General features: G+C 37.9%; 1 protein-coding gene and 1 long non-coding RNA gene across 2 annotated transcripts in view; one reads left to right on the forward strand and one right to left on the reverse strand.

The window, feature by feature from the left end:
* Positions 1-11,433, forward strand: part of tncb (tenascin Cb) — a gene marked incomplete at both ends in the record, with an annotated part of 90,219 nt that overhangs the window by 30,888 nt on the left and 47,898 nt on the right. Inside the window, 3 exon segments of the mRNA XM_014017483.1 lie at positions 700-885; positions 3,218-3,307; positions 6,528-6,791. Of these exon segments, the coding sequence (XP_013872937.1) occupies positions 700-885; positions 3,218-3,307; positions 6,528-6,791 (540 nt within the window).
* On the reverse strand, positions 9,820-10,556 carry LOC106523906 (uncharacterized). Its single transcript, XR_001310945.1, has 2 exons — positions 9,964-10,556; positions 9,820-9,889 (listed from the first exon to the last, which is right to left on the reverse strand). It is a non-coding gene; the product is annotated as an uncharacterized LOC106523906 (long non-coding RNA).

Below are 11,433 nucleotides of genomic sequence, written 5' to 3' on the forward strand. Positions count from 1 at the left end.
GCGTACAACAATACATGTACCCATATTGAACTGTATCAACGAGTGCTTTAGGTTCAATACACACTTGTATCAAACAATATAGATTTTTAAAATTTACTTTATCAACTTGTGCCCTGTGTTAAAGGATCAGTGGATCTGTGTTCGACTACTCCACCTAGGCTTCAGTTTTGAGTGCAGTTCCACTGAGAAACTTGCTGTTTCAGCAACATTTAATATAAAAATTCTACTTTTGAGTTTAAACAAATGTTCATAATTAATTTAAATGAATTACAAGTTTAAATGTGCATGGAAATTTCTCTTTTTTGTATCGAAAAAATATCGAACCATGAAACTAAAATATCGAACCGAATCGAATTGTAAATTTTCTGTATTGTTACACCCCTAATATATATAAAACTTTTACCTAGTATTTTGTTAGCTTTAACATTAAGCTACTGTTGTAGAATTTAGCTACTGTTTCTTTGGTTTTTAGCTTTTGTTACTCTTTTAGCTTTTAGCCAATGCATTGCTTATTTTTGCTTTTAGCTACTTTTTGATTATCCTAATCTTTAGCTACTGTTCGTCTAATGCTTGTTTCTGTTTTGCTAAGTTTTGTCTTTAGTGTTTTCTGATTCTAGAAGGGTGTATGTTTAAACTACAGATAGTTTGGTTTGTTGAGGCTCTATTTTTTAAAATGTAGTTTCCTGTTGTGTCATGCAGACCTGGATGCTCCGAGAGATCTACAGACAGTGGATCTGACAGATGAGAGCATCACTCTGGAGTGGAAAAACGGTCAGGCTCAGGTGGACCAGTACCGCATCAAGTATGGGCCATTATCTGGAGGTGAACACGGAGAACTGCTCTTCCCCCCTGGACCGAAAGACTCCACTCAGGCTAAGATCACCGGTATTGCATAACCACCTAAATAAACAAATACATGGGAAGGTATTATTTCCTGCTGACAAAAGGCAACGCTGACAATCATGCTTTTGCCGGTGCAGGGTGGCTCAGTTGGTAGAGCTGATGCCTCTCAGCAAGAAGGTCGCTGGTTCAAATCCCGGCCCAGGGACCTTTCTGGGTAGAGTTTGCATGTTCTCTCCATGCATGCGAGGGTTCTCTCCGGGTACTCCGGCTTCCTCCCATAGACCAAAAACGTGACTGTCAGGATAATTGGTAACTCTAAATTGTCCCTAGGTGTGATTGAGAGAGTGAATGGTTGTTGGTCTCGTTTGTCTCTATGTGTGGCCCTGTGATGGACTGGAGACCTCTCCAGGGTGTATCCCACCCCTCGCACTGTGACTGCTGGATATGGCCACCAGTGACCCTTGTGACCCTGAAGGGAAGAAGCGTGTACAGAAAATGGATGGATGGATGGGTTTGTGTATTTGCCTCTTAAAAGGAAAAAAAATTGTATAGGTCCTCTGGACGGGTTCTTCTTTAATGAAACGTTTCGTCTCTCTTCCAAGAGACTTCTTCAGTCTGAGAGTTTCAGGCAAAATTCAGGCTTTTGAGTCCTGCCTCCAGGTGACTGATACTCACATCACATGGCTATCGTTCACAGGTGACTGATACTCACATCACATGGCTATCGTTCACAGGTGACTGATACTCACATCACATGGCTATCGTTCACAGGTGACTGATACTCACATCACATGGCCATAGTTCACAGGTGACTGATACTCATATCACATGGCTATCGTTCACACCTAATTAGCCATGTGATGTGAGTATCAGTCACCTGTGAACGATAGCCATGTGATGTGAGTATCAGTCACTTGGAGGCAGGACTCAAAAGCCTGAATTTTGCCTGAAACTCTCAGACTGAAGAAGTCTCTTGGAAGAGAGACGAAACGTTTCATTAAAGAAGAACCCYTCCATAGGACCTATACAATTTTTTTTCCTTTTGATTTTTACCTGGATTACTGAGATGCATCAGGATATTTGCCTCTTACTAAAAATTCTCATAAACTACTGGACAGATTTTGGTAAAACTTTCAGAAATTAATCATCGGATGCACATCTACAAATCCAAACATTTTGTAATCAACCCAAATCAAAATGACTGCCACAGCAAATAGTCTTAGCCAATGCAAGCACGGATCTAATTTCTTACAGATATTGAGCTAAAGTTTGATATGTCAGTAGCTTAAAGTGATCCTCAACCCATCTTGTGAGAGATCACAATACTGCAAGAGATCATGCATAATGTCATTTACAAGTTTTAACACAACTGACTAAACCTCTGTCTCCTCTCATTATAATATGATCTTAATTTAAAATTTTGGCATGAAAAGAGTGATATTCATTCTTTCAAAAGTGCTTGCTCTTTTAATAGTGTTTTCAGCTACTAATTTTTCTTTTTTGTTAAATGTTTTCCTTTCCACAAAAGGCACGTTCTCTTAAGAATTGTGATCAGACTCTGAGTTTAAACTTGTTTCACTGAAAGGATTTGCAACAAAACTTTAAATTAAAATAAGCATGTGTAGTTGTTGTCTTTCTGAAGCATAAACTGACTTGTAGATGGATTTTTGTTTGCTTGTTTTCCAGTCTGTGTTGCTTCAGTGCAGCGAAATCAGAGAGCACAAAAAAACCTCTCAAAATAGTAGTGTCTTTGTTTGACCCACTTCTTTGTCCTTGGGAGGCCTGTTCAATGAAAATAAAGCACTGTGTCCATTCAGCCAACATCCCCCGCCCCCTGTTCTACACACACCTCAGCACTTCTTTCACACACATATTATCTGTAATTGCCTTCACGCTTGTGATTTTATTGATAATGAGTTTCCCGGGCATTAGGTGTAATTTCATGCAGCAAAACTCTGTGGTCCATGACCTCTGTGGGAGTTAATAAAGGAATTAGAGGCAATCAGTGTGAGAGAGAGCTTGGTTGTAAAGACCAAACAATCCCTGAAGTCTTCAGTATCATAGCAAGAAATGTTTCTGCACTGCAACGAGAGCTCTATACATCCATCAATGCAAATACAACATCAATGTTTCACAGCAAACACAGGCATACCATGAAACGCAATTAGACTCCAATCTATTGTGCAATCAAGCCTCAAGAGAGTGTTTTTGTGGCCGTGGCGCCATTAGCTGAACCAGCTGGCCACTTGTCTACAGGGGCTTCCCTTGATTCATTTGTTGACACCTCAGTGAATTTGATTAAACAAAACATGAGGTTTGGGTTTCTTTATCCCTGCACCTTAGTGTCTTTATGTTTTGTACTTCTGTTGTGTAGGCCTAAGACCAGGAACAGAGTATGGGATGGGTGTGACAGCAGTGAAGGACGAACGGGAGAGTTTGCCTACCACCACTAACGCAGTAACAGGTGAGAATAAATAATTTGGCCCACATGCAGACCAGAGAATAGGATGTTAATGGTTAGTTTTATGTTGTGTATCTTGAACAGGCACCAGAAGAATCATATGTGAAGCGATAGCAGACATGAGCACAATATTATGGAATTAGAACAAAAAATTCAAAGGACGTCTTCTGCTTTTATTTAAAAAATACTTTTCTGTGAGAACAATAGCACGTTTCTCAATGCTGAATGTTTTATTGGCATAACACAAAATAATACATTTATTTATAGTAAGTAAGTAGGTATTTTTTGTTATCAATGTGTCAGTGTGGACGCATAAAAGGTGCCCTGCCCACATGGCCATTAAGACACACAAACATATTCAAAAGTCCAGACAGAGACCAATCAACATTCTTTAAACGTAGTGTCCTCTTTCAAACATGCCAAGCTTTTAAAACAAACTGAGCTAATTGAAACACAAAATGCTTAACTAAAAAATGTAGTTTATCTTCATCAGTCATGTAAAAGAAATCTGGACAAGCTTCAAGGACTTTACCAAACAATTAATTTCTAAAAATCATACACAAAGGACAATTAAAACAAAAATTGCGTCTCATTTTCAATTTCATTCAAATCACATAGTTAACATTTTCAATCTTCTTCTGGAACTGAGCGAAATACAGGTAGTCCAGTTTCTAATGCTAAAGTCAAAGTACCGGATGTAAATGTGCACACACTGATCTCTGTTGTTTACTTAAATTCCATGTTACATATAGCTCAGGTCCATATATGTCCTTTCTTAGGATATGTTCATAATTTTGGCTTAGATAAAATATCATCAGCCCAGTTACACTTATGAACATCAAAATAAAACTGTTTAATTTGTTCAATATTACATCTCAACTTATTTCTATAAATATACTGAAAATATACTGAAAATCCACCTTCTCAAATATCTTCTCAATTTGTGACTATTTAACAAGTCCCAAATGAAAAAAATGTATTTTTTTAATCTATAATCTGACATATTAATGAACTTGTTCCATAATGTGACCATATCTCTAATATATCTAACTTCGCATGGTTCCCATCCCACATCTCCATATAATGCCAATTTAGGAGTATTTCTATGCACACCTAAGAAATAACACAGGGCTCTGCACCGAACTTTCCCACTGTAAGGTTGTTGACAGTAACCCCAGACTCCTGCTCAATAATCTAATACTGGGCCAACACAAGATCTGTACAACTCAGTATAGATGGGGACTCGTGACTCAGACTTAGACTTGAGTCGCACTTAAGTTCCTACTATTAGAGACTTGACTTGGACTTGGACCCTAAAGAATGGAGACTTGACTTGGACTTGTGGTTTGAGACTTGCGAACAGTGCAAGTCTTTTCACTGTCTGGCTCATGATGCTTACTCTGTCAATACACTTCCATGCTCCGCTCTGCTCCCCCTCGCCTGAGAATGGGAGGGGCCAGTGCCAATCCAATGTTAATGACATGGACACTACGTGACAAACAGAGCTTCAGCATGGCAGGCGCATTGCAGCAGGCAGCTCCTCTGCCATTCATTATAAGCTTTGCTTACAAAGATTTTATTCAACAAGAGACTGGCAAAATGCACATTGTGTGTAGTCAAAATCCAAAATTTGTTTTTGTGATGCCTTGTGCAGCCTTTTTACTTTAAGGATTCTGGTTCATCATCTTTGCTGACATGCAATTTTTTGGTATTTTTCTGTGGAATCAGGAGCAGACTTGTTGGATTTGTTTTTTGTTAATGACAAAATATAATAATTACAGTACGCTTTTGTAAGACTACAAGTGCAAAGTACAGTTAACAATACTCCAAATGCTTGATTGTTCTTATTCCAACCTTAACCTTATCTGTATTTTTAAAACAGTATAATGCTTCAATAGTATTATTAAAACATAATACTATGTTTAATTATTTGATTAAAATATAGTATTATAGAATATAATGTAGTATAGTTAGAATACCTTTGATCACACTGCCAGTTAAGTCATACATGCAACAAGACTTGGACTTGAGGTCAAGAGACTTGAGGCTTGACTTGGATTTTTGGTCAAAGACTTTGACTTGACTTGGACTTGGAGCCAAAGACTTAGGACTTGACTTGGACTTGCAAAAAAAGACTTGCACACATCTTATAGCCCAGATCACAGTAATATTTAACTTTAGTGCTACCAGATGAGTTTGATTGGACTTTTATTCTTCTTCAAACTAAATATTCATCCACAATAAATCCTAAATATTTATTTTTTAATAGACAAAATAGTGGCCCAAAAATAAATGTAAATGTTGTTAATGCAAGACCCGACTTTCTAAAATAAATAACTTCAGATTTAACATAATTTATCTGTAACCTCATATTGTTACCCCAGCCATAAATAATAGTTAACAGTTTCTGAAGATCAAGTTCATATTCTGCAATAAGCACAGTATCATCTGTATAAAATAATATACAGACTTTTATATCACCTAATTTCACTCCCAAATCAGCCTCTTTAACTACAATTACCAAATAATGTATATATAATGCAGAGAGTAGGAGACAAAACATCTTGTTTAACACCATATGGAGTTGAAAACTATCCTGTTCTGTAATCATTTAACAGAACACAAGATCTTGAATTTTGATATACAGCTTTTATAGAAATTTCCATCAATTCCTGCTTTTAATAACTGAAAACAAAACAATTCACAATAAACACAATCAAAGGCTTTTTGGAAATCTATAAAACTGCAGTTACATAGTATTACTTTAGGTATTTTAAAATTAATTCAAGAAATTTAAAAGACATTCATAACATGCTGACAGTAATTATGTAAAACACCCTGAAATGAAATCAATAATTGCCCCACTCATAGAATTTGAGAAAATACAGAAAAGACACAAATAAGTTATTTTTTTATTAATTAATTTCATTATTAATTGATTGATTGATTGATTGATTGATTGATTGATTGATTGATTGATTGTTATGGCAATATTTATTTAACAAAGACAGAAATATGTGGTCCAAGAATGAAGGTACTCCGTGAGATGATCAGCGTTTTATTGCAACAACAGGAAACACAGAGAACAAGCTGGCCTGTCTCTGTGCTTCTGCTTCTCTCTGTCACTCTCTCTCCACACTACTCACTACTGAACACTGTTCAAATTAATTATTTTTTCTTTCTTCATGCAGTAAATGCTTTCTTCTTTGTTCCAATTTCTCAGCCCTGGATGCTCCTAGAGATCTGACTGTAGGAACAGTCACTGAGACTACCATGATGCTGGAGTGGAAGTGCCCTTTGGCCAAACTGGACACCTACAGAGTGGTCTATGTTTCAGCTGATGGCCACAGGGCTGAAGACATAGTCACAGGCAGCTCTGAGTCACATACACTGAAAGGCCTGATACCTGGTATGCTGTATACCATCAGCATCACTGCAGAGAGGGGACACAGAACCAGTGTACCTGCCACTATCTCAGCCCCTACAGGTAAGCGCTGCCAAAAGGTTACTAGATAAGTAGCACAGCTTGTTTTGACATTACAGGTTGTCTGAAACATCTTAGTGGAAAGAGCAAACGAAAAAGGAAGTTTCAGAAAATAATTTGTTGTTATCCTATTGGCCTTTACTCAAAAAATGTTAGTGCTAACATTTTTAAATCAAATACAAGATTTATGAGTTTTTTTCCTTTACTAAACCTAAACACTTAGTGAACACTTTGTTCAGTTTTCCTTTTTAGTTGAGTCAGAGTGTTTTACAATGACTTCTTTATCTACACACATGGTCAAAATTGTTGGTACCCCTTGTTTAATGAAAGAAAAATCCACAATGGTCACAGAAATAACTAGAATCTGACAAAAGTAATGATAATAAAAAACATCTATGAAAATGAACAAAATAAAGTCAGACATTGCTTTTCAACCATGTTTCAATAGAATTAAAAAATAAACCTCATGAAACAGGCCTGGACAGAAATGATGCTACATGGCGTGTTTCAGCTCCTTCCAAAGAAGCTCAACAGGATTTAAGGTCAGGATCATAGAAGTCTACTTTATAATAGTCCATTGTTTTCCTCTTAGCCGTTCTTGGGTGTTTTTAGCTGTTTTTTGAGTCATTAACCTGTTGAAGACCCATGATCTGCAACTGAGACCAAGCTTTCTGACACTGGGCAGCACATTTCTCTCTAGAATCCCTTGATAGTCTTGAGATTTCATTGTACCCAGCACAGACTCAAGACACATTAGGGTCAGTGTTCTTTTCTTGATATGCTTAATTTTTAATTAAATTTTTGTTTGTGAACATAGAGCTGATGTGCCAAAAAGTTCAGTTTTGGTCTCATCTGTCCACAGGACATCCTCCCAGAAGCTTTGTGGCTTGTCAGCATTTAGTTTGGCAAATCCCAGTCTCCTGTTAAGTCCACTTTGGCTCAAGCAATGACAGATGGTGCGAACTGACACTGAGCTTGAAGTTCATCTTTAATCTCTTTAGAAGTTTTTCTGGGCTCTTTTGTTACCAATCGTATTAACTATCTCTTTGATTTGTCATTAATTTTCCTCTTGCAGCCACATCCAGATAGGTTGGCTACAGTCCCATGGATCTTAAATTTCTGAATAATATGTGCAACTGTAGTCACAGGAACATCCAGCTGCTTCGAGATGGTCTTATAACCTTTACCTTTAACATGCCTGTATATAATTTTCTTTCTAATCTCCTGAGACAACTCTTTCCTTCTCTTCCTCTGGTCCATGTTGAGTGTGGTCCACACCATGTCACCAAACAGCACAGTGACTATCTGTAGCACTATATACTGGCCCACTGACTGATTACAAGATTGTAGACACCTGTGATGCTAATTAGTGGGCACACCTTGATTTAACATGTTATTTTCTGTCCAGGCCTGTTTCATGAGTTTTATTTTAAAAAAATCTGTTGAAAGCATGACTGAAACACAATATGTGACTTTCATTTGTTCATTTTCATAGAATTTTTATTTATTATTACTTTTGTCAGATTCTAGTTATTTCTGTGACCATTGTGGGTTTTCTTTCAATAAACGAGGGGTACCAACAATTTTATCCACCTGTATCTACTAATCTCTAGTGGTATATTGCCAAATGAAATTTTAGATTTCTTGATCATTAGAAGACCAGAAATCTTGGTACAGCATTTTTTTAAAGTTTGAAAACTGGCAGTCAATCAGAAGGTATTCGTTATCCAAAAACATAAATTTTCTTAGGAATTAATCTGCTTTCATTCTAGATTTGCTTGGACTTTCCACAGTTTTACAACCGTTTATTAGTTTTTCTTCTATTTGCATAATGACTATAAGACAAGAACTGAAAGGTGGAGCAGGTAGCAGTGTTGTCTCATAGCCAATTTTTTTTAATCAAGCAGCATGATGGCTTAGTGGTTAGCACTGATGCTGCACAGCAAGCAGGTCTTGGTTCAGACATGGAGTCTTGCTGTGTAGAGTTTGCATGTTCTCCTTGTGGTTGTGTGAGATTTTTCCAGGTACTCCGGTTTTCTTCCCACAGTCCAAAAACATGCACGTTAGGTTACCTTCATGCCAAAGCTTTCCTGGCAAAAGAGATATGTGATCTCAATGGGATTTGCCTGGATAAAGGTAATAAATAAATGAATAAATGTAAGATAAGCATTTTCTGTGTGAAGTTTGTATGCCCTCCCCAGGATTTCTTCAAGTACTTTGGTTTCTGGATATAGTCCAAACACATGCATATGTTGGGTTAAATGAAAACTGTAAATTCGTGTGCGTGTAACTGGTTCTTGTTACCTTTTTATAACCTTTTCTGGTATAAACACCAACCTTGTCAGAACCAGTAATTCTTTTGGAAACCAAATACCTGTCCTAACATGGTGGAAAGGCATTATTGAATTAGGGGATATGCTTAGAACTAAGGTATGAATTAAGTTGTGGTAGGGTTAGTTATGTACTGGGGTAGTTAGAGTTAGGAGAGAAGTGTTACCAGCAGTCGACAAGTGAGAGGTGGGGTACATCGTGGACAGGTCCCTCCCCATACGTTCACAGAGACACACAAAACAGAAATAACACACACACACACACACACATACACACACACACACACGAGTTTGTCATTCTATTCTTATTAGGACCATGTACCGGCTTCCATTCATTTCCAATCATTTCTGTAGTTTAACCCTGACAGATACCCTAACCACGCAACACTGAGATTTTTAGAAATACATTCCAAACTGGATAAATAGATTTATACATAAAGGATATGTGAAGCTTTCCAAAAACCATAACATAGGAGCATTTTTCACACAATTTTTTTTAGAAATCACAAAAAATTGAGTTGTTTTTACAGTATGTTTTATTTTATCCTGATCAAAATACAAACTATTTTTAAAATAACTTTAGTCAAGCTAACGATGCTCTTTTTTTGATAGGATGTCAATTGTCAATGTAGACATTTTTGCCATCAAGTGGTGGTGTAATGATGGGGTTTGCGAGTTTCACTGATTGCTCAGACACCAGAGACGTTTTAAGGATTTTATTAAAACTGGAGCAGCAGCGTCGGGACCGACACGTCACCGGGACACGGAGGTCTAAACAAGAAATGATCAGGTTAGTGACTAACAAAGTCWGTGGCAGAGCTTTGGAGCAGAAAATAGTCACTAACCTTTTTAGTGGCAGAGTTTTGGGAGCAGAAACCTTGAAAGACTTTGAGAGTCTCAGGTAATGATGGTTCTTGGCACTTCCGTGTTTAATGCTGCGGCGTTGTACGCAGGCTTGAGGAGAATCCGTGAGGCAGGCGTGGGTCAAAACCATGTGGTCAGATAGCTGCGACAAGTTAAGGGGGTCAGACTTAACTCGTGGTCGTGGTACACAGGCAGGGGTCGAGATCCGTGGGTCCGATGACTGGGCAAATCCAATAGGGGCTGAGGCGAAAGGCAGGAATCCAAAAACGAGAGCGAGGGTCAAAACCAGAAAGGCAGAATCCGTGACGGTAGCAGACAAGGGCGAGACAGGAGACGTGGAACCAGAGGACATGAACAAGGTCGAAACGTGGCAGGCAAGACAAGACATGGGATCGCTGGAAAAACTACTTGGTAAACCGTTCATAAATCTGGCWCTGGACTGGTGGTGACTGAGGGAATATATACTGAGGGGAACAGGTGCATGACAWGAGCTAGATTGGGAGTTCTGTGATGGGAGGGGTGAAACAATGAGTGAGGACATGGCTGTGACTTGACTTGGCAGGGGACAGGTTAAATTCATGACAGGTGGTGCATATACATTTTAGCATTTTTGTTAAAGTATTATGAATATAATTTTTTTTTTATAAATTGAGAAAATCATTTGATGTAAACCATCCATCCATCCATTATCTATACCCACTTCTTCCTCTCAGGGGTCACTGGTACCCATATCCAGCAGTCACTGTGCGAGGGGCGGGGTACACCCTGGACAGGTTTCAAGTCCATCACAGGGACACACAGAAAAACAATCATTTACTCTCTCACTCACACCTAGGCGCAATTTAGAGTTACCAGTTAACCCAACAGTCATACTTTTGATTTGTGGGAGGAAACTGGAGTATCTGGAGAAAATCCACACATGCACAGAGAGAACATGCAAACTCTACTCAGAAAGGTCCCCAGCTGCTATTTGATCCGGAAAGCTTCTTGTTGGGAGGCATCAGCTCTACCAACTCATGACGCCCTTTGATGTAAACCAGAGGTATCAAACTCATTTTCACTGAGGGCCAAATGAACATTATGGTGGCCCTCGAAGGGCCACTTGTTATAAATTTTGATGTTTCATGTTTAACTTTGAGTAAACAGAGTTTTAACACGTCCTCTTTTAAACACTGATGAGAACTAAGTGCATGACTGACTAAATCTGTAATAAACACAGAAATATTATTAAAAGTAAAACAAAAAACATTTTACTCACTGATGAGTTTCTAGTGAGTTAGCTGCATTATGGCAGATTTAGTTTATGTTTGGTGACTTTAAAGCAGCTTATTTTCAGACATTAATACTGTGCTATCCAACTAAATTGCTCAGTTACTTCAAGCCAACAGCTCAGGGACAGGAATTTTTTTAAATTAATTTTTATTTCATTTATTTTTATTAAATTAATTTTG

Source organism: Austrofundulus limnaeus, unplaced genomic scaffold (assembly GCF_001266775.1).
Source record: "Austrofundulus limnaeus strain Quisiro unplaced genomic scaffold, Austrofundulus_limnaeus-1.0 Scaffold169, whole genome shotgun sequence".
Taxonomy (NCBI): Eukaryota; Metazoa; Chordata; class Actinopteri; order Cyprinodontiformes; family Rivulidae; genus Austrofundulus; species Austrofundulus limnaeus.